The 24,749-nt window shown below is 34.4% G+C and overlaps 2 protein-coding genes across 2 annotated transcripts in view; one reads left to right on the top strand and one right to left on the bottom strand.

Annotated features, from left to right (window-relative positions):
• The first annotated feature begins 447 nt into the window (after nt 1-447).
• Nucleotides 448-5,258, top strand: LOC125648972 (uncharacterized). Its single transcript, XM_048876060.2, has 3 exons — nt 448-908; nt 985-1,829; nt 2,168-5,258. Exons 1-3 carry the CDS (start codon nt 516-518, stop codon nt 3,084-3,086), a joined length of 2,157 nt encoding a protein of 718 aa, XP_048732017.2. The 5' UTR covers nt 448-515; the 3' UTR covers nt 3,087-5,258.
• Nucleotides 5,259-5,402: 144 nt separating this feature from the next.
• LOC125648976 (general transcription and DNA repair factor IIH helicase subunit XPD-like) overlaps nt 5,403-24,749 on the bottom strand; it is a 46,772-nt gene continuing 27,425 nt past the window's right edge. The window contains exons 29-35 of the mRNA XM_048876066.2: nt 21,594-21,623; nt 13,969-14,061; nt 12,920-12,992; nt 12,347-12,417; nt 11,784-11,927; nt 7,345-7,488; nt 5,403-5,700 (exon numbers count right to left, since the gene is read on the bottom strand). Coding sequence (XP_048732023.2) covers nt 5,608-5,700; nt 7,345-7,488; nt 11,784-11,927; nt 12,347-12,417; nt 12,920-12,992; nt 13,969-14,061; nt 21,594-21,623 — 648 coding nt within the window. The 3' untranslated portion in view covers nt 5,403-5,607. The remainder of the gene's footprint in view (nt 5,701-7,344; nt 7,489-11,783; nt 11,928-12,346; nt 12,418-12,919; nt 12,993-13,968; nt 14,062-21,593; nt 21,624-24,749) is intronic.

Below are 24,749 nucleotides of genomic sequence, written 5' to 3'. Positions count from 1 at the left end.
CCTTGTACATGTAGGTCGTTGTTAAAAACACACAAACGTAACAGTTGAAACACCTTTGAAACAAACAAATGTAGCTATTAAAACAACATTAAAACAAACAAATGTAGCTGTTAAAACAACATTAAAACAAACAAATGTAGCTGTTAAAACAACATACATGCATACAAACAAATAGTTAAAACAACAATTTTAAAAAGTGCCCTCCCATGAAAATGTTCAGTGCACAAAAAAGTGGGTCATATTTTTTTCGCCAACCGATAGGTATGACGTATTCAAGGTAACACACGTTTACAAACCCGATTTGTACTAAGTAAAACTGCATTATCTCCAAAAATCAAGGTATTGGGTATACAATGTAGAGAGTAGGTAACGGATGGCAATGATAAGCACTTCACTGCAACTGGTTACAAGTCACACGTGTCTGCCTAGACGTTAGTGTGCATAATGCATTTAAAATCTTCGTTTACACAAAGAAGGGTATTCCTTATGTAAAAATCCCCTTTTTCTATTTAAAAATGGATTCCTTGGACTGTATACATATTTGGTATTCGAACGTTTTACTTCCATGGGAATATTTACCAAGATTGAAAATTCTTCAACAACCTTTTGAGGAAATAATACAATCTCACAAGTCAACTTTTGGAAAAACGGTTTATGAAACTTTCAGGACGCTTCTACAACCTCCTAATGCTATCTTTCTCAGTCTTGATAAAGATTATGAAAAGCATTATGACTCTTTATTGGATAAAAGGCGAGTTGAAAAAGAAGGATGTGTAAATTCTCACGGACTTCAACAAGTCATCAACGATTCATATTTCAAAGGGCAGTATGTTCCGCAAATGTATGTGGTGGTTGTCAAGGCTTGTAGAATTCAACCAAATGGACTTGCTCTTCAAATGTGTAACGATGTAAGTAACTCTTCAATCACGTACCATCATCATAAATACAAAACTGTGATTCAAAAATTAGTGTTTTTCATTTCAGTCGTCCATGCTTCTAACTAGCCTTAGTGGTGCATGTAGTTTAGAGAACTTGGAAAACATTGTTTACATCCTTGGTCTACATGACATCGATATTGATGCTACATCAGAAAGTGAACTGTATGCTGTCCGAAAGACGTTTGCTGAAAACATCGGGCTTATCATGAATGATGTAGACAAGAAGCTAATAGCTAGAGTTTTAATTCAGGGTAAAAATGGAATCACTGGTCGGTTTTCGAGATTACTTGAGAAGCAATTCGTCAGAAAGGCCAATGCCACGATAACCTTTGTTCGGAAGTCTATTGATAATAGCAGGAAACGAATTCAAAATTGGTGTATTGGAGATGATGGGAAAATCATTCTCTCTCATTACAGAAGTAATGAAGAGCTGATAAATTTCCGTTTCCTACAATTATTACCAGATGATCAAAACTTGGACAGAGTAATTCAAACAATCGCATCTACATTAGCCAAAGAAGTAAACCAAGCTTTGGTTGGACACATAACATCCATTGTGTCGGACGATTTGTTTGCCTTCCCAAAGCATGAAATTCCATTGTATGGACCAGAATACAAAATTAGAAAACATGTTAAACGTATCGTGAAAAACAGGCGACCATCTTCTTTGTGGCCTTTGAAGTTTGTTCTGTCGGACTTCATCGACGACAAGGCTGTAGGGCTAATGATGAATTCTTTTGAGGAAAGCTTCTGTATGGATTGGAATGAGAAAACTGCAAGAAAAGCCAACGAAGTCAAAACAGCAATTGATGGACTTCAACGCGCTATCAAGCAACAAGAGAACATGCTTACAGAACAAATCCCTTTCGAAATACAGCTAGCTCTTGAAAGGTTAGTTTCAAACAAAATATAATTTAAATTCAAAATTCATTATAAAGCTTAAATTTATTTTTAACATGGGTGAGGATTCCCCATTACCCACTCACATTTTAAGATAGTTATTTGGAAAAAAGACGCCACAGTCCCTCTTCCCAAATAACAATACAGAAAAAATATTATGAATGCAGAATAAAAATAATAATAATAATAGAATACTATTTGTACCTGCTATTCCGTGGTAAAATGATATTATAGATATCTTTTATAAGTATCTGCTTTTCTTATGAACAGAAAGCAGATTTACATCTTCTAGTCATGATCTCTTTCATTTGATTTTCATGTCTTGTCAGATTTGAAGAAATCCGCTCCATAAAAAAGACTTCTCAAACATTCACCATCAAAGTGAAAAACACAGCACACATTCAGAGGAGCCAATTCTTTAAAGATCAAGTAGACAAGCTTTTGAAAGAAATGTGGCCCGAGTTCAAAGGAAATCTCAAAATTGTTCCATCGGTAAAAGGTATAATATTTATGAAAACTCTAGAATCTGGATGCACAATATGCATTAAAAAGAACAGTCGGGGCGATTTGGGAAAGGGAATAGGGTGTGTATTCGGCGAGGACTCCAAGAGTGCAAAATATATATTCACATGCTCACATGTCGCACCCCCGGAAGAAAGGGTTTATACAACTGAGAAGCAATTCATAGGAAAATCCAAAAAACGTTATACCATAGAACCATCTGATGATATTACAGGAGCATTTAATGATTTTACAGCGATTAAAGTTTCTTCTCATTCAGAAGTAGAATTGCGCCAAAGGCTGTATCATCCTTTTGGAAAAACGTCCAACTTGAGAGTATTTAACGGCAATTACCAAAACCTCTATGACAAAAAATTATATTTATACAAAACTTCAAATCTTCGTCCGGTTTTTGTCGCATACAATGGAGAAACATATGAAAAAATTGACAGTAGCTCATCCGAATCTGAAATGGAGGATTCACGGACAGGAACAAGCGGCTCTCAGTTTAGAAGAAGCGATACAATTCGTTATGAAGATGGGGACAAAAAATTCAAACTTCAGCAAGGCGACAGCGGCTCGGCAATCTGCTACTACGACGCTGAGAAAGATGAAGTTGTTGTTGTTTTCCTTCTTATAGGATGCAACGATGATGATGAAGAAGAAGAGTTCCTTTGCTGTCGATTTTCTGAATGTTTACAATGTTTAAAACTTCGGGAACCGTCCATGGCACTTCTTCGCACGTAGATCTAATGGTAAAAGTTGAAAGGGAATCGTAAAAGGGGTGTCATGCGGGAAAAACGATGTAAAGGATACAAAATATTCTGATGTATAGTTCATAAAGGTTTTAGGAGTGACTGAAAAGAAGGGGGAAAGTTAGTGCAAGCAGACACATTGTTTCTATATTGAAAATATGTGAAATAATGGTGGAAAACATATATACACATGTCAATAATTCATTGAAATATCAATGATTTTGACGTTTTAACATCAACACCAACAGCGGTTTTTCAATGCAAAAATACGTTGAAAATTGGGACGAATTTCGATGTTGGAGATGCATCAATTGCTGAATTTTGATATTGAAACAAGATTAGAAATATTACATTTTGATTTACATATACATGTACATGTATTAGCGAACTACTTCAATTTTGAAACAATAAGTTTCACACATTGCCAACCTTGATCCATATTTCATCAACTCAATGCTACCTCATGACCAAGTTTTCTTCCTTTTCATAATAATTTCACAAATATGAAAGAGATTTCAATCTCAAACATTTAAAAAAAAAAAAGAACGAAAAAACATGTTTAACACACAGAAGGTTCTTGTCTTTGTTTCAATGTTATATCAAGGTCACACTTTTCATACCCAAAGACCTGAAATTCCATTAGAACAGACATAAATTGTATATAATTATGAATCACATATTACAAATTTTGTCTTAATTTCCAGCATAATCACTATGTATGAAATAATTCTGTCTGGTTGCATAGCAGAATAAAGACTGGCAAATTCAATTACAAGGAAGACCGAAATTCCTGTAATTTCAGAGTTTGGCACATTAATCGTTACTTCTGCAGTCCTATTTATACTGCTTAAATTTTCTTGTTTAGTTTACATATTGTCGTATATATAGGAGAGAGGAGAAAATCTTTGGCTGGACCGGGAATCGAACCAGAGACCCCTGCATCACTAGTTCAGGTGCTCTAACCACTGAGCTACCCAGGCTGATATCCACGGTCCGTATAGCCCCAACTACTACAATATAATACTAGTGTAATAAAGTAGATAATGATAAAGTGAAAGGAAGGGAGGAAAATGCAACGGACCAGACCGGGATTCGAACCCGAGCCCCCTGAATCTCTAGTCATGTGCTCTACCTACTGAGCTAACTGGCCACCGGGGATCGAACCCGGCTGACCACTACATTCCTCCCTCCTTTCAATCTCTTCGTCCTCAAAGACACAACCCAGATTCTTTTTGCCCCTGGCAGGACTTTAACCTGCAAGTCCAAGAGGTGGTAAACAGCACCAAATGTAGTATAGGAGAGGAGAAAATATGTGGCTGGACTGGGAATCGAACCCAGGATCCCTGCATTACTAGTCATGTGTTCTAACCACTGAGCTATCCAGGCCGATATCCTCAGTCCGTATAGCCCCAATTACTACATTCCTCCCTCCTTAAATTACCTTCGACTTCGAAGACACAACCCAGATTCTTTTTCGCCCCTCATAGGACAACCTGCAGTGCAGGGATGGTCACAGCACCAAATGTAACAGGAAGAGAGAAAATGCAACGGACCAGAACATGATTCGAACCCAAACCCCCTGAATCTCTAGTCAGGTGTTCTACCAACTGAGCTATCTGGCCACTGGCGATCGAACTCGGCTGACCGCTACAAAAGAAAGAGAAGCTGATTTTCTCCATTCTTTGTTTTCAGTTTAGAGTTTCCTCTATTAGGGTCAGTACTTAAGCGTTGATTAGTTCAGTAAAACAAAAGTTTCTTAAATCATGTGTGGTAGTTTCGGTTTTACCTTTACATGTACTTCTGGATTTCGATTCCGATGTAAATTATTTACCCGCTGTATTTGAACACGCCTACTTTATCTTTCAGCCAATAACTTTAATGACAGTTTCTATTGTTTAAATTACTATATAAAGCCATGCAGCGAACAATTCATCAAAGCGAGACAGCTGGCCTTGCTAGCTACACTTCACCTTCCCATCTCCCTATACTGGAATCAAGTCTCGTTTGTCTGTTTTGTCCTTATACTTTGCCCCTTTTAACTTACTAAATTAATATATTACCTTTGGGTTGGGAGAATTTCTTGATAGTTTATAGGCTAAGTTCTAGGCTTTAGGAATGTGTATTTGTCATATTCATACTACTGGTAATAAATTCGTTAAGTGTTGTTACTCTTATTTTCATTTCTATTAAGTTTATTTTCAAGTTTCTAATCATAGTGTAGTTGGGTCGTTTCGAAGTCACCACTATCAAATAAAATAAAACAAACACAATGCGAAGTACAACCCTTAGACCTCCTATACATGTATACTGGTACAAACTCTTTTCTGTCAGACATTGTTCAGCACCAATGAGCATGGTATGCAGTTTTTAATGAATGAACATACAAAATGGTCAAATGTTTTCACATATTATCAAAATACACTGCGAGATTTCTGGTTCTGTAAAAAACAGTTCCAGTTTCAACGGACACTTTAGCTGAACCAAGCTGCCATATGCACAAACCCCCGATTACACTACACATACTGCATCCTGGACTGCAGTTTCTTCCTGGTGTCTTCTTGGTCAATCTGTTCCACAGTCAATAAAGACAGGCCTAGCTGGTCCTCCTGTCACAAACAAATGTATCGCTAATAATGATTATGACATCATCACATATCATTACATATAAAATTGCAAATCAGGTGATCACTCTGCAAAATAGTGAAACAGTTCAAGTTAGCATAATTGTTTGGGTGAATTGTGAAGTATATTTCTGAATAAATTGTGTCTGATCTACTGAAAAGAGCTAGATCTACTTAGAGTCTCATTTAACCTTTAAAATATTTCAAATTGATGTTTTCATTGTTCAGCATAAACATATAATCAAAGAGTCTAGCATGATCAAAGATGTGCATGCATAAATATGCCTTGATTTTCATCTAGATTTTCACATTTTTGTCATCAGGCATCTCCATGATATAGCCATTTCTTAATTCATTAAAAATAACCAAAAATATGTGATAATTTTCAACATTTATATAAACAGAGCAAAATCTGTGATCCATTTTTCATCAATGTTAATACATTTCATAATATTGTAGTAGTTTAGGCTATATGGACAGTGGCTATCAGCCTTGGATAGCTCTGTGGTTAGAGCACCTAACTTGTAATGCAGGGGTTTGGGGTTCGATTCATGGTCCAGCCAAAACTGTTACAACATTGTTCTTTTAAATACATGTACTGAATACATATCCAACATTTTTTGGATCATAGGCCGAGTGCATACATGTATTTATATTCTTTGTAGTAGATGAATGTCAAAATACAGCATTTTACCATCAAATAAAGTACTATACAAATTCACGTGTCCCATTCTTCCACAAATGAACAACTGCAATGATTTATATTTATACTATAAAACAAATTCGGTACAATCATAAATGTACAATAACATTTCTAAGTTTGATTATGAACGGGACCATTTTATGCATACATCAAAACCAGTTCTTTCTTTCCTTAGGCCACAGTTTTTTTAATTTCTTGGTTTATGGATTTTTTTCTTAAAAAATAAAGATTGGTCGAGACAAAAAAAAAAAGAAAATAAGACATCGATTTTTAATATCGATCGTTGTTTTATTTTTAATGCAACATTAACATCATTTCATGATTAAAGCGGATTTGGTTGATAAGCATGGTTTATCTCATAGAAAAAAGAGGTTTCAGGTTTTCGGCAATGTTTTCTGTTTATCCCAAACTAACAACGGTTGAAACATTACTGCTATCAATTATACAAATATTAATACACTATGTATATTCTTTTTGAATAACACTGCTTTTTCTCTTCTAGGTTAGTAGAAAGAATACTGCAAGTTGTATGAGAAATATTTATTTTTATGAATTCTTTTTCCATGATGAAATGCCATCTGTTTCGTCGACAAGAATGATATAGGCGTTGTTACTGTCATCATATCTGTTTACATGGTTTTTTAAAAATACCGAATAATGATATTTCACAAACAAATAGTTATGATTACCAAATAAAAAAGAATATGTTTGCGTTTCAGAATTTTCTATTTGTAAAATCTAAAATGCATTATTATATATTTATATCTACGGTTTGGCATGTTGGATAGAATCGGCGGAATTAAAAAAAAGTAGAAATTTGCTTTTTTTCTTCAATTCCCCAGATATTAGGGTCGGCGGATCCGTAAACCAAAAAAAACAAAAAACTGTGGCTTACTTTAAGTTTATATTTATGATGCATTACAAACCCTGGAGAAGGGCTGAGCCATCTGTCGAAGGAATCGCTTGCTGACCTGGATGGCCTCATCTGTCGACAGATTGCACAGCCCATCCTTTAAGTGTTCCTGGATCCAGCGTGGGATCTTGGTTCTCTTGTCTGCACGTGAAAATCTCTGTAACAATCAAAATACAAACTCTTCACTGATACAATGCAGATTAACATACTTTCAAGTACAATACTAGTCACTGTGGCTCAGTGGTTATCTTCGTGACCAGTAAGTCGCGAGTTTGAGCCCCACATGTGCAAATGGCTGCATCAAACCTAAGACATAATAATAGGCATTGATTGCTCCTTCCCCACATGCTTGACATTTAGTAGTGGGAGATGTGGGTCTTTCAGACATGACCTTAATTAAGGTCATGTGTCACAGAGGTCCTGTGTAGCAACAAATGTTGACATGTTAAAGAACCCAAACCACTATGACCCCGAGAGCCAAACATAGGCCTAAATTTGTGGTACTTCACCTACACCGGTCTCAATATGAGTGAAAAATTCTCGAAGGCATGTAAAACAAACAAAACAAAACATCTCTGATGGAATTTGAATCCTCAATATTACCTGAAAGAGGCAGTACATATTTATGATAAACAAGTAATTTCTGAATGAGAACATCATTAACCAAAGCTCTATCCGATATTGTAGGATAATATAACGAAAGGCCCGGCCATGGGCCACACCTCTCACTTGATTTGTGTAGCATGTAACAATGGCCATGATCTGATCCCATAAATCATGGTGTGAACAAACTTAGATCTACATTACATGAAGCCATCCTACTACACAGAGAACTCGAAGAGAACCTTAGGGATTTTTAATTATTACAAGTGTGTAAACTGTTTGACTACATTGATTATTGATCATAGTGCATATATTAATCAATCTAATTAAAATTAGATGTTAGATCCGCTCGCGTTATGTATGCGAGTACGCGAGCGGGTCTAACATCTAATTTTAAGTAGATTGTATATTAATCAGACTAAAAAAATTCCATTCATTTTATCTGAGAAAAATACTCTTCCTTTGCTGCTCGTTTATTTCGATCCCAAAGTTTTACATTAATTACAACAATTCACAAGTACATGCAGATTGTAGTCTTGTTTTTTTATATTGCCCCTTAATGATCTGTTTCTGTGCTTGTTCTTTTTTATTTCTTGTCTTTCTTTTCTTTTCCCTTTTCTTTCTTTCTTTCTCAGCTGGTGTTTAATTTTCATTTGTTTGGTTACGGTCTGCCAAACATCAGAATTTATCAAGAATGTTGCAAAAATTTCATATCTCCAAATTAAACAAATGACAAAATTCATACTTAGTCTAGTATATATGAAACATCTCGGATTCTGAGTTTTTTATATTAATTAAATCGGGATTAAGATATTACAGAAATTAATGAGCAATGAGAGCATTTTTCTCCAATAAAATGAATAAAACGGGTTTTAGATGGACAATTGATTGATTGAATATTGTTTAACTTCCTACTCGATAATCTTTCACTCATAAGGAGACGTCGCCATTGCTGGTGAAGGGCTGCAAAATTGGTCTCATTTTAATACTAAGATTTCACCAAGTATGAAAAAAATTCCCAGAGATAATTTTTTTCATAATATTGTCCTGTCTATCCTTAAACTTACTATATCGAAATAATCTTTGTCTTTATTACATGAGTAAGAGATATGAAGTTTTTAGTTCTTCCAAGGAAATATGTACATCATTTTAAAATAAAATTATGGTCTGGGAACCAATCTTGAAAATCTACCTCAGAAACTCAGCAGCATCTTTTTGAAATTTTGTACCACAAACCATCACCTCCCAGCAGAGACTGGCTGATGGTTTAATTAGTATACCATATAACGAATTATATATTTTATGTAAAGAAACAAAAATTGCAGATGAATACTGTTTTGTGTTAGAGAGCAGTGCTTTTAAGAATAGCTACAAACAAAATGTTATACGAGACCAAATATAATTAAATTTTATTAAATTATGGCAACCAGTAATTTTAGAAACTTTAAAAAACTATATATGTTAAAGTTAAAGATATAATGAATTAGTCTGTTCTCCTTAACATAAGATTTCATATTTTTTTACATATGTATATATTTCACTATGTTTATTTGTAAACCTATATACATTCCTCTGACGTTACTTGTTTGATACATGAAAATTCTGTGTTGTACCTCATGTACGACTGTCATCATGGTTTGAGTGAATAAAACGAAAGAATGAATGAATGAGAGATACTCTATGTGTTTTCATTACACTGATTAAATAAACATTGGTTTGGGCTTGGCTGATCTAAGGAGGTAGTCTGCAATAATTAAGATGTCACAAAACCCAGGCTTGGATATGATTATTGACACCTCATCTCAAGCTTGCCAGTCACTTGTGTGATGAATTTAAAAAAAAAAAAACAACATAGAATACTGTAAACACTAAACAAAATTGTGAACTAATGTCTTCTAGAGATTCTGACTATCCAAGAAAGTTATGCATATTTATTTTCAAACAATATTTTCTGTTCTCTTGGATATCTATTCACAAAAATCTTACACCTATTACTGATCATATGACTTTTTGTGAATAGATGCCCTGGCTTTCTCTCTGTTTCATCCACAAGCCATTACATGTATATATATGTATGTAAATATGTACTTTTTGTACCATTCCATGGTTGGAGTGAAATACACTATAAACTGAACTGAAAATTGTATTACTAAAATTTTTGATTGAGGGCATGTTCAGTGGTAAAAACGAAAGTAGAAACAGTTAAAATTTAATAAATGTGGTAGAACTTTTCAATGAAAATAATTCTGTATCATATTTTTTTGGTATAAAGAGGTACAAATAATTTGCTTCAGTATATTTGGAAAATGGAATTGCCTGGACTAATTTTTAAACTAAAGAAATATGAGGGATGTTGTCAGGTATTCAGAAAAACTTGATTATATCTGTAAATCATGTACTACTGTATATTCCTAGGTAAAACGCTAAACCTTTCTTTTGTGTCCCCATCCTGAACCTATTTTTCATGCTGTATGAACATACTTAAATCTTCACTAACTACATTTGCTAGCAAATCAATGGACATTAAAAATATTCTTATGGTTCTTGTTGAGATAGTTTTTAAAGAATTTTCCTGTATTTTCTTAAGTAAAACTTTAAACCCCCTCCTGTGGCCCCACCCACAATGTGAATTATTGGAATCTACACTACAGCAGGATGCTTGCAGATAAATCTGACATTGTTCCCTTGTAGTTCTTTTCGCAGAATTTTCCTATATCTTCTTATGATTTTTTTAACCTTTGTGGCCTCACCCAGACCTCAGGAGTCATGTTATAAACTTGAATTTACACTGAGTGAAAATGCCTGCCTATCAAAATCAAAAGTAATCACAATTCTACAGCTTCGTCAGATGAGTAGTCTGTGAGAAAAACGACAGAAAATAACAATAATATCAGTATGGCAAAATTATGTCAAAAGCTTGTTGACCATGCACAGATGTCAGCCATTCTATAAATAGAGGTGGAGTCTGTTAAAGTTTGAAGCATGTGCCTTGGTGTACCTGTTTGACATGGATCAGCACTGACTGACACTGAGAGATATCTGCCATTGTTAATCAAGACATATCAGCTTTATAGTGTCTTGATTTATTATACAAATGCAGTACATATTGGTGTAAATTTTGTTACATTGCCATGAAAATGTACCATATTGATCTTGCAGATTTTTATAATACACAAAGGAAACAAAACTCGTTGGCCATGACACTTTACAAGATTTTCCTATATATTCCTGGTATATAAAACTTTGAATGCCTATCGTGGTCCAACTCTGGTAATAGGGTTCAAAATGCGAACAGACTACAATCTACATTATATAAGAATGCTTGCATAATTATTAGAAATGTTATACATGTACTTGTGTGGTTCTTCAGACAGAAGATTTTTGAAGAATTGTCTACATCATTTATTCCTATATAAAACAAGGATAATGATTTGATCAAACTGAAATCTTTCTAATATTATATAGTGGTTTTTATACACAGTTTAGCTTTTGGTTTTAATGATTCTTATAAAAAAATACATTCCAACATATTTTCTCTATTTCTTTATCACCTCCCCTTGGAAAGGGCTATGGCTCTTCAATGGAATGACCTTGAACTCCCTTTACCTAAGGATGCTTAATGGAGAATTTGTTTGAAATTATCTCAGTAGTAATATGAAAATGTAAAAAGTTCACACCAGACTGATACAAGACAAATGTTGATCAATAAGCCTCACTTAGGCCTTCAGCTTCACTGAATTATAAAAACAAAACAAAGACAACTTTTTATGAGAAAAGATCGTGTAAGTCACAATAATGAAAAAGTTCTGACTTTGAATAAAAAGAAGGTAAGTGTTTTAAGACACATACTTTGTCTGCAAACACCATGATGCCATAGTCGGTCTTTCCTCTCAGGGCTCTGCCAACACACTGTGCTGCATGGCGCATTGCATCAAATGTTAGGAAATCATTCTCCCTGATTTGGTACTGGTCTCGTAAGTACTCTAACCGAGCCTAGAAAGAGACAGAATGTGCTATGTAAGCAAATTTCTCATGAAATAACAATTCACATGTCATAACAGCAAGAATTCTTGCCCCCCCCCCCCCTCCTCAAAGGAAGAGAAAAAAACCTAACCAAACAGTCATGTACACACATATCAATCCAGCAAGGCAAGCATGTATTAGAAATTAAAGTAGAAGTGCTAAACATCAATTCTATAATTATAGCATACAAAGAACTCAACACACTTCATATTTCATGATCAAAATGAAATACACAGTTACGGTTCTGGTGGAACTCTAGCATGATATTGCCCTGGTCAATCATCGACAAATTACAACAGCCATGAGGCTGAGCAACCCCTCACAACATCCTATCATACTCGCACTATACCCCAGACTTTGTAGTGATTAAACATATGAGTTCTGCATACCTTTAAAATTTTACTTTGTGTATAAACATACGGAACACCAAACATTATGACAGCTCTTCCAAAATGGTGGTCTGTAAATAAAAACAGTATAAGAAATGCACACATTTCAGCCTACGTGGTAACTCCAAAATATTGGTTGACTAAGAGTTATCTCCCATTAGACAGACTCCACAATTCCTCTTCCTAATCTTTAGTGAAAAGTGAAGAATTTGGTTGATTTTTTCATCTGCTAAACCTTCATATTTGAATGTAAAAACTTTTTTAATCATTTTACAGTTTGCAATTCATGTACTATTTGAAGCATTTTCCCTCCCATTCCAAGATCAGGGCAATGGAAATTTCATAACTTTCAAAGAAGGAGAAAAACTGGCTCTGGTGTTTCAGTGAAAAAAAAGTTCATTATGTCTTTCAAAAAAATATTTACAAGCCATGGACAACAAACAATGCACAGAAACAGATGCATGTGCATTGAATTACAAATGTTGCATAAATGACTTGTTGACCAATAATAAAATCACTCCAATTTAACTAAAATCAATTAAAAACATGACAGAATGGATTAACAGAGCTTACCAAAATCGATACCCTCGGAGACTTTTCCTCTGGCTACAGACAACAGAACTGCACCTCTCCCATTCTCACAGGCCTAGGAAGGAAGAGGTTTGTACAATTTAGAAATAATCAAATCATTAATGATACCAAAATTCAATGACAGTTGAAATCATAATGATACAAAAACATAACACAAAAATTGTTTGTAAAAAAAATATTTGCAGTTCATCTTGCATGAAATATAAAAACAATTAAATATGAGTTTGACCAGAGCAAAGTCAGCAGAGATGGTATGATAGATGTTTGCATACATTAACTCGGTCCTCAAAGCTATTATTCTCATTCTAATGCCTCTTCCCAAGTCAAGGGTTTCTGATCCGCTCCTCTCCTCACCATCAGAAACCCTTGACTTGGGAAGATGATTCTAATGCAATTCTTCAATACTTTGTTTAGTATTTTCAACTGAACATATTCAAAAGATTTCAATTTATCTGTCCCAAATCTCAGTGCATTAACCAATCCAAATGCAGATTACAAAACGGTTGCATTTAATTTAGAATACATATTTTCTATTCCTGTATATGAATGAAAACCCGGTATAATAAAGATAACATAAACTAATATTAATTTCAGTTGACCCCTTTTCAATATTGGCACAAGGGAAATAATTCTGGAAAGTGCACTCGCTCCACACAAGCATAAAGTACTCTAAGTTGAAAAATTATATCATAAATTAATGAAGTAGTACGGTACGTAATAAAATCTTATATTATTTACTACTAAGCCTCAGAGTTTGGCATTGCAGTTCAGGTAGGATATAAAATATATTTTGAAGCATTGAATCCTCGTTACAATGTGGTGTGGACACTCAAAACATAGTAACTGTTCCCCTATAGTTTTAAAGGAGGATAATGAATATGCAAGTCTAAATATTAGAAAAATAATAGTATTATCAATTGCATTTTTCAGTATCAATGACTTTGTTTTGTAGTTTGTTTGAATATTGATTCTATGTGTCAGTATTGTTGTATGGAACTTCACTTAGATAGACATTATAAGGGTGGACAAACCTTTTGATAATTAAGAAGGGCAAGTGAAGTTTCGGCAGCATCCTGAGTTTCAATGAACAGGAGTTTCTGTTTTTGCACTTGATCTATGATTCCCTGAAAGTAAAAAAAAATTAAAAAATAGCCATATTGCTTATTTTTATTCTAAAACAATTTTCAAAATGTATAATGTCTTGCCGTAAAACTGTAATGATTTTATTGTTAAACAATTACTGTCTAATATGTTACAATATACTGACTACAAACAATGAATTTTCAAAGTATTATCACTCAAAAAATTTATATTCAATCTATTTGCTGAAAATTATCCTTATCAATCAAAACTTAATTGGTATAAACGAGAATGTAATGATCATTAAACATTCTGGATTTTCTAGCTTCTAACTAATAGGCTACTCCAAGATCTCTATACATCATTTTCTTTTAAGTGTAGATTTTCATGACCTTGAAAACTAGAAATGAAATTAAGATGTACAAATCTATCCTAAAATGTACATATTTATAAATTATTCATTTTATTTTCAATCATTTTATTTTGTTGTCATTTATTATTCTACAGATTTTTGTTTAATTGAATGGCAATGAAATCCAAACATTTTGTAAAATTAGATATAACAAAATTGAAATATTAAATATTTCAAAATGCAACACAAATTATGTTGATATGAAAAATATTCCTGAATATACAGTTTACAATAGCAATCATTTCTTTAGAGGTCAAGCATGAAGTGTCAATGTTCAGTGTCATTCAAACACATGACCAGAAATTCACTTTCTGTCACTCTACTGCACATGACAGGTAACCTCAACATGCAAATGAGAAGTGACAGAGCCAATGAAGTCCACTGACATTGAGACCTTTAACCCTTAACCCTACTCACTATAAAAGACTTCAATACACCTATACAATAGCTGAGAGTCAGTTAGAACCAGTTCCTCCTGTCACAACACTTATTTCCTGCTGACTGAGAGAGTGAAAACACTGCATGAAACATGGATCCACTAAACAATGGGCCAGCCTCTACCACAGACAGGAATCCAGATCTCTCAGAAAACACCACTGCAGTAAGTGAGCAATATTCTGAGGATTCTAATGTGTATTCTGATACAGCTTCCCAGTCTTACAGATCTGAAAATATTGTGTGGCCATATTCTCCAATTTCCACATGTTCTGATGGCTATAATCCCAACATGTCGGTCAAATCAGAATTCACAAACTATGGTAACACTTCAATTCGCCAAAAGCCAGTCAGTGAGCTGCATCAACACAGCAGTGCACCATACCATGACTATGCAAATATGTATCAAAGCCAGTATTCAGAGTGGCAACAGATGCATCAATGGTACTATTCTTCAAACTACTGCAGCAGTGATCATTCCAACAAGTATGCCAACTTGGATATTCCAACAACTCTACTACCTCCCGATTCCATGAGTGATGCCCAACACACCGTCCAGACTACGGATATAGCACGATGCTCTACTCCCGACCTCATCTCAGCACTTGCATCGATTCCATCAGAATCCAGCGTCAAATTCTCCAGATGCATTAGCCCACTTCTCTCTGAGGCAAATCAGGTATTGTCAAATGAATCAACAAAGTTGGACACTTCTCCAAATGTGTCCGTGATCTCCGAGCAAGGAAACCATTCCCTGTACCTACAGGTGGCAAATCGAGTGCAAGATAGTGGTTATAATTCCGATTTGTGCATGTCGCCAGTGTATCCATTTGATTCAAAGTTGAATTCACCATTGGAGGAACTGAAATGTGAAAATTCTGACGAAGAAAGCAAAGAGAATGTGGATCCTGACGATGAGTCATCAATGAATCTGTCCCACTTCATTGATATATACAACACAACAAAACCCTACATGCCCAAGCCAAATCTTTCAGATTTCCTAAAGGATTCTCCTACAACAGAAGAGAACGATATACCTACGCAAAATTCTGATGTAGTGCAATCAACAGACATAACTTCCTCTAGCCTCTCGTCTCCTGCTGAACAAAAGCAGCAAACAAAGCCTATCCTTTGCCACAAGATGCCACTACAACCACAGAAACCCAATATAAAAAAGTGTGAAGCCATGAAACGTAAAATTACAGATGCTGAAATTCAAGCAGTGATGAATCACGAAAGCAGAAGACAGCGTCATAATCAACCACTTAACCTCAAAGCAGTGCGCATCATGACGGAATGGTACGACATACACGAGGAAAATCCTTATCCATCAAAATCTGAAAAAGAATTAATGGCAAAAGAAGGAGGAATTTCCGTTACTCAAGTGAAATCGTGGTTCGCCAACAAAAGAAACAGAAGCAACAACACAAAGCCAAAAGTTCAAAAACGTCAGATGACCGAGAGGCTCTTGGACATTTGTCACCAACTTGCTAGGACCGCCAAACAACCAACAACGAACAATGCAGATATTATACAGCAGCTGTCAACAATTATTACCAACCCCCATCCTCAGAGTGAGTAACATTCTTCAGAAAAATCATGTGACTTACTTTTTTCAGTGCTTAATCAGATGCTATGCTATAGGGCTTTGGTGAATATATATGTTTTTTGCTCAGAAACATCATATCAATATAACCCATGTTGTAGAAGTATGGTAATAATTCAACTCTGGGGCTACGGTGAATACCTTTTTTGAAGTATGGTAATAATTCAACTCTGGGGCTATGGTGAATACCTTTTTTGAAGTATGGTAATAATTCAACTCTGGGGCTACGGTGAATACCTTTTTTAGTGACAAAGTTTCAATCTAATATCCAGCACAATGTTCTATTTGTTACACTGAAAAAAAAGAGGCAAATAATCTCTGATGTGAATGATGATTTTTGACACTTCTCTGCGACTTCTATTTATTATATATAAAAATGCTGGAAATAACAATTCTATTTATTATATATAAAAATGCTGGAAATAACAATGTGCAATATTTTTCTTGTACAATTGTTTGAATGCACAGAACAATGTGCATTTCATGACTTATTTATCAATATATATGTACATGTGTTCCGATGAATAAATTGTAAAATGTGTTTTAATTTACATGTATATTTGCATGCTTGTATTTTTGTTTATTAGCAACATAAAAACAAAACAAAATGACCAAAAAAATCCAAAAAATCCAAAAATAGTTTTATTGATGCTAGTCTCTTTTCTGTCATGAATGTGAATTTTCTCCACGAGGTTAGTTTGGGACTGGTCACAGTAATTATTTTCCCCATCACAATTTTTTTGCATGATTATGTGGAAATTGATTATGTGTATTTTTTAAAACTTGTATTTCATATAATACTGTGTATTGAGTCAGAGTACATGTGATCCACTTACATTCAAACTGTTTATGACTAGCATTTGGCTCTGTATGTGAATGAATTAGTGTGTATTAAGTTATCGGGGTCCTGCTGCCCCGTCTGGTGTATGGAATACAATATGAGGTAAACTCCTGTACACCCTTGATTGGACCTGGATAACAAATTATTTCAATCCTATATAACTCAATATTACATGTAATTATTTAGAGATTAAAATAAGGAAATTTATGTTATTTTACATGTTTTACAAGCTCGAGTAAATAATGTGACGTTACAATACATTGATTCATGACAAATATGTTCTAAGGAACAAACTTCATTATTTTTATCTTTGTATGTAGATACACATTGAATAGTGACATCACTTTATTTACCTTTGGCAGGGTGTACAAAAATTCACACCCAGATTGTTAACTAATCAGAACTCCTCTTACAAGCTACATAAGAAATAATACATTTTACCAAACACATTTTTAACTGAATATGTATTTCATGCTGCCTGCATGACACTGGTTTTATCATTTTACATTTTCCACAGCTGTTACGTCAGATTTTGGCTGTGACCAGTCACGGAAGTGTGTTGGACCTCCCACGATTTTTTGCCTTCTCTGTATGAACAAAATTTTGTGTTTCATAATCTAATGTTGTGTGGAGGTCAGACAGAGGTTTGTATCTGTGATATAGTTTGCAGGGGAGATAACTTGTAACTGGATTTCTATCTTTCCATTCTGTGATAACAATATTGTAATTCTTATTTTATTGTTGGCTCTTCAGCTATTATTTGTTGTTGTTTCTGCATGTTTATGTTCTTGATGTTTTTTGGTTTTTTGGGTTTTTTTTGCAGTTTGTCTTGCAATGCATTGTTCAGCTATTGCATACACACAGGAATGTCATTGACTGTAATTTCTAGTTAGTATTTTGAGTGAGCAACACATTTAAAACCTTAAGTTTGATGTTGCATCAAATACATACATGTACTTAATACAAATTCAAAAGTAACATCAATTTTTAATGTCATGAATGACTTGGTTTCTACTGCAGAACTTCACATTCTTGACCAACTTTGCAATTTGTCCAAATAAGATTAATTGTGATGAAATTATAATATTTATTGTTTTTGTCTTTGAGAATTTTGTTGTTACTGTTTCAAAATTGTATATATGTCTTGTACATTGAGTATTTATTCATTTTGAGATGGCAAAAGATTGTCCACGACATTGGTGGCTATAAATAATTTGTACATATCTTGGTCAGGTTGCACTGCAATAAAATTGACACGTTTTCTTATTTCCTTCATCCTTTCATTTACAGCAAGCTAACAATTATATCAGTTTGGAATAAACACCATTTCTTCAACAATATTTTCTGCTGACCCACATATAGATACAATTCATTGCTGAAATCCTCATTTCTGGGTCACATGTACTTTCCTTGAAAAGTATGTTTATATCTACTTCAATATTCGAACTCTCTAAAGATTACAGAATATGGTAAACCAATCTACTAAGATAATATCTTTAGAAATGCATCACTGCAGAGCATAAGACAAAGCAACAGTTTAGAGAAAAGGCAGTAGCCATGCCTTTCCAAACCATATGTCTTGTGGCATTATAATTTTGGGTATTATGTTTTAACATAGGTCGTGGGTTTGCTTACATCATCGTTTTCGGGAACGCAAATCCTACGACTCGACGTCTTTTTACATGCACATTCGATTGTGACGCAACAGTTGACAGAATAAAGTATACATGGGTCATTGACTGAATATAAAGAACGTAATACTTTACCGATATCACATAAACGTAAATTTAACCTTAATGACACTCAAAAATAAAATTATACGATTATATTAGTTTATTCATTGTTACTGCGATCATGCGATCGCAAAAGAAGAAAAGAATTTCAATTATTAGCCGCGCAACACGATTAAGATATATAGCGCAATAAATGTACACGTTTATATATACTGTATTAAGAAATTTGCGATATATATTTTGTAAATAATTGATTATTTTGCCCATACATATTTGATTTCCCCTTCAAAACCTGGAGTCAAAAAAGGTTGTTTTGAGTTCTTTTTGAAGTGATACATGAAAAGTAAATGAATAACATTGTTGAATGATGTCGCGAATATTTGCAACGTCATTTGTTAAAAACTGCTGCATAGATGGTTTTTATCAAACTTTGACATCTTTTTCTTAAAAAAACGAACTCGATTACCCCATAATTTGTTTTCATAAATATTTTTCAAAATGTTTTTGTTTCGCTTTGATATCAATATTATCAAGATGAACAGCACCAAATTCTGGTTTTTTTAAGTTAAATTATGCAATGAATAAAGTTAATAACTATTATTTTCTATATAATTCAACGGAAAACAGTGTCGCTACTGTTAAAACAATGGTATGTTTAAGACGTAATAACTAAAAATCTGTGCTGTTGAATGAAACACAATTTTCACAGAGTAGTACATACATTGTCAAGATACAGCGGTCAAATTTTCAGGTGGGGTTTTCGAGTGAGAAAAAAAGGTCGGAAAACCCGCAACCTGCGTTAAGTGGTGTATTGTCAAAACATCTAAGGATATCCCTATACTCAGCTTACCTGAAAGGTGAAGATAATGAACAGTGATCAATCTCATAACTCCTATAAGCAATACAAAATAGATTGTTGGGCAAACACGGACCCTTGGATATACCAGAGGTAGGATCAGGTGCCTAAGAGGAGTACATATAAGCATTCCCTGTTGACCGGTCACACCCGGCGTGAGCCCTATATCTTGATCAGGTAAACGGAATTATCCGTAGTCAAAATCAGTGTGCCATGAACAGCCTCACAATCAGCATGAAACAGTCAAACAGCATTTGACCCAATCATCTTTTTAGTATTACTGCTTGAAAATTCCATTATCAGATTCCTGTTCACTTGTTATCAGGGTATATAGTGTATGTACTAATTTTGGCATAAGTCTTTAATTTGGTTTCTCGATGATAATTCAAAATGGACAAATTGTATTGAAATTTGGTTACACATCATTAGGAAATGACTCCTATTGATTTGGGAGTCAAAATAATTAATGCTGAAAATGACATTAGAAATTTTAATGTTAATCATGATCATTCAAATATCTTGCATCAAATATACATGTACTTGAAAATGTGGTTTCATATCACACAAGAAAGATCACCAATGCCCCGAGTGTCACCAGAGTCAAGATCACTAATAATAGACGGAAATCAAAAATATGATAGAACAATTGAAATGAGTTCATATAGACTCACAACATCAAGTTTGGAAGATCCCCATTGTTTTTGGTGTTGCTTCCTCAGACAGATAGTGGTATCAATCATTTATTGAATGGGATTAAAGGCAATAACTGATTTTTTATACCTAGTAAATGCAAACTATTGCTCAAAGCTGAAGGCAACAATTTTGCACTTGAGTTTAAAATATCATCTTTTGTCCAAAACCCCATTCAGTATCTGTTTTTGTTGTACCCTTACATTACTTTTCAATATGAGTATGACAAACAAAATTGCAGTTGGTCTTGATCCCAGTCAATTAGTATATGCTGTTGCTAGCAGTGGCAGACATTACTGTAAACCAATTTTTATTTGCATGGGAGAAATTTTCATGGGTTCATGAGAATTTTATAATAATGAAAACTTCTCACTGAAAACCAGGCCTTCAAAGTCTATTGTATTCGTTTAAGATTATTTCGGTCATGAAAATTAGTTGCCATGCACTAGTTTACCACTGGACAATTGCAAACTAAAGTTGTTGTGAATGAAAGTTAGTTTACAGTATGCAATTGTTACTATGCATTGCATTACATCTGTTAAAATACACTGTTAGATTACACTGTTGACCACTATCACTTTGTATATGTCTGCCTTATAACAGTATATTAGTTATTAACTTGGTTCCAGAACAATAGTAGTTTTGTTTGACCCAAGAACAGATCTGTTGCCTGAAACTTGCGGTCAAACAAAACTGCTGCCGTCTGACAACCTAGTCTATAACTATTGTTATACACCTTCCTTTTTAAACAACAGATGACTTTACATAACCAATGAAATTAAGGCAATCAGAGAAGAGATTGATTGAGGGCAACACATTCAAAGTACGATGTGTAATACTGTACATGTTTTACATGAATGAAAGCATAACTGTAAAAACAAAGGATATCTGCCACACCTCTCAACAAATAGGTACTACAACAGACACAGAAGACACACTTTTATTTTAACAAATGAACACATACACACAAGAAACCGATACAATAAGTGATCCATGTTCTCACCTGTTCATACCATGCTGCCACTGTAGACTCCTACAATGTACAACAGGAGAAAATCTCAAATTTCTGAGGTTTATTACATCGTAAATTAAAATCACACGTTAAAGATTATTCCTATTAAGAATATATAAACAGCATGCTTATTAGCTGACACAGCATGTTTATTAGCTGACGTAGATTGTTTATTAGCTGACGTAGATTGTTTATTAGCTGACACAGCATGTTTATTAGCTGACGTAGATTGTTTACTTATAAATCATCACCATTGTACACTAAACACAAGAGGGTCATGGGCCTTAATGGTCATCAGAGTATCACACCGCAAAAAAATTCAAATTAGAAGTGCTGTATATCGATGGTAAAAATGTGAATCTTTTAAACGCTGAGCACTGGCTGTTAATAGTTTTTTGAAGACACACAGGGCATTTAATTCTTCTGAGGTTTCTCCGTTACAAAAACAAGGCTTGGATAAAAATCTGTAACTTTCAGGCAGTGGTCTAATGAACTTGATTCAGGGTCATGACCCACTGTCTAGATTTAGGCAACCTTTTGTGCCAAATACAAACTTTAATAGAAAGTTGCAGTCACTGAAACATTCTACTTTCTCATTTGAATGGTGGGCAAAAGATGAGTGAACGTTGAATGACAGGATGGCGGGAGAGTGGAGAGTGAACTCTAAATGCAACTTGGTGAACTGATAGTGAATGATGAGACAACACAGAGCGAGGACAATGGACAAGCATGATCACAAGGTGAACGGTGGGTGTATGATGAACAAGTCATTCTGAATGTCTCAGGTGTACTTTGCATTGCACTTAATCCATAATCAGGTAAGAAAAAAGATCAGATTCCTTTTAATTTGATCAATGAATAAATTTTGTGGTACTAACATCACCAGACTAAATTAAAACATTGTCTTTGTTGTGAACACTTTCTGAAAAAATAAAGACGTGTGTAATGTCGTGAGAAAAATGATGCATACCTGTACATGTAACGGTACGTGCACATTGTGTATACATACATGTGTATGTTTCTTACAAAATATATGCTTATTTAGATCCTATTGATCATTTCCAGCAGGAAGAAATAATAGTTAACATCAACAACAATTAATGATAAAATAATTAATGGATAATTAAGAAGTAGTTTTGCATGTTTAACAATGATTATTCATACTTACTCACATCAATGCCAAGGTGTGGCACCTTGTCATTCCCTGTCAACTTATTATTACATTTATACAAATCTCTAAACCAATTTTTAATCATTAAAAATACCTTTAAACCTTTATAATTATATTTTCTTTTTTAATCAGGAATACAGCTTAATTATGAATATTCTTTTGTTTCTATCATTCTGTTTTAGAAAGAGTTATATTTCAATGACTTACTCAAAAACAGGTGCTTTGTTAGAAGGATTGGTCTATTTATTTCTGATTGACAATGAAGAAACGATGAGTGAACGCTAAATGAACAGCAAGTGCCTGGTAAGCACATGCTTTGTGAATGGTGAGCACAAGCATTTGGTGAACAGTGACCACAAAACTCTGAATGATGAGTGCATGGTAAATAAATGGTGAGTGATCGAAACAAGAATACCAGAAATGGTACATACATCGTACTATGTCCGTCGATGTTTTCTTAAGACAAGAGTTGTAGAACTTTACTTAAGGTAGTATCTGCCATTATCAAGCTATGGCATACTTTCTTTTGCACCATGTGAATAAAAAGGTCCTAGCTTAAAAACTGTGACAGGAAGTAAATAGACAAAACATTTCCCCAAATTTTTATGCTTGATAATCAGGAGTAAAGAAGACTTTAAAGACACATTGCATTATTACTATACAATTCATATAGCCCCCTCCTGGAGACTAAACCTGACCCAGGGTCATAAATTTCACAATTCTGCTAGAAGCCTTTATATTCGATATGTCTCTGCACACTACTAGATGTTCAGGAGGAGAAAAAAAGAATTTTAAGCATTAAATGCATTTTCACTGTACGATCCTTATACTCCCACTTAGGAGTCCGAATCCCTGACCCATGGACCATGTTTCACAATTTTGGAAGAGGACTACAGTAAATTATGGCTATAGGTAAGTACTAAGGACATACTATTTTGGTTTGTGATGGGCATAATTAGCCATATCCACTGGGTTAACAGCTATTTTTGTATCTATGTGAGGGAATGGAAATAATTTCCTTATCATCAATAATTCATTATAAGTGTGTTTGTTATAGTCATATTTTACAGTACATGCTCATAATATCGTGTACATGGTTGTTTGTAAAATATTCAGAGGTGACGAAGATTTTGAAATACTTAATGATCCACACCAGCCCTTATCTTGAGATTGAACATCTGACCCAGGTATCTTACTATAATTAAACATCCACCTTATTTCCCATCCTCACAAGTCAAGGTTTTGTGATTAGGTACCCTCCACACAATGTGTTGACTTGTGAGGATGCCTTATTTCCAAGAGTACAGAATTGTTTTTGTAAACTGTACTACAGTGTAATTAGTTTTTAAGATATTTAGCCTCTTTTCTAAGACTCCAAAGGGACAGGGACTACAAAATTCCCCAGGTCTTTTCCCCTCGCCCAAAAGAAGCTACACAGCAATTTTTGTGAGAAGTTCAACATCTACTACACATGATGGACAGTACACGTCAGGCACAGATACACTGTAAAATGGGCAGTCTGACTCAGGCAGCCAATCAATCCCACATGTACTGGAATGGATGGAGAATAATCCACGAGGGTCTCCAGATTTTGCTGGAAAATAAAACCTTGCCCTTTGCACTTGGTTTTATTTTTCTACAAAATTTCAAGGCAACTAGGGGTTATTCTAAGGAGATATATATTTTCTATGTTTGTATTTCAAAACTAGAACTAACATTGTCATCTCAATAGTGTAATCTTATCCGTAATCTAGACCTCATTGTGATCTTGGTGTCTGGCCCCTGGGTCATAAAACTTTAACAGATGAGCTCACTTTCATTTAAGTCTAATTTCTATAACAGGAGCGTATGTGAAAAAGTGAGACAGATCAAAAGTGAGACTGAGATCAAAAGTGGTTTCGTCCAAGTTCACGGCCCCATAGCCTGGTCTTGCAGCCTCAGAATATAGATACGTGTCTGCCCTTCATATCTGTTGT

Source organism: Ostrea edulis, chromosome 5 (genome assembly GCF_947568905.1).
Source record: "Ostrea edulis chromosome 5, xbOstEdul1.1, whole genome shotgun sequence".
Lineage (NCBI taxonomy): Eukaryota > Metazoa > Mollusca > Bivalvia > Ostreida > Ostreidae > Ostrea > Ostrea edulis.
The sequence above is the reverse complement of the archived record's forward strand: the minus strand, read 5'-3'. Positions and strand labels throughout refer to the sequence as shown.

Bases quoted from the DNA above. Each gene is read 5' to 3' on its own strand.
- LOC125648972 (XM_048876060.2), top strand. From the start codon at position 516: ATGGATTCCTTGGACTGTATACATATTTGGTATTCGAACGTTTTACTT. The intron at 909-984 runs GTAAGTAACTCT...TTTTCATTTCAG, and splicing joins CTCTTCAAATGTGTAACGAT to TCGTCCATGCTTCTAACTAG. The intron at 1,830-2,167 runs GTTAGTTTCAAA...ATGTCTTGTCAG, and splicing joins ATACAGCTAGCTCTTGAAAG to ATTTGAAGAAATCCGCTCCA.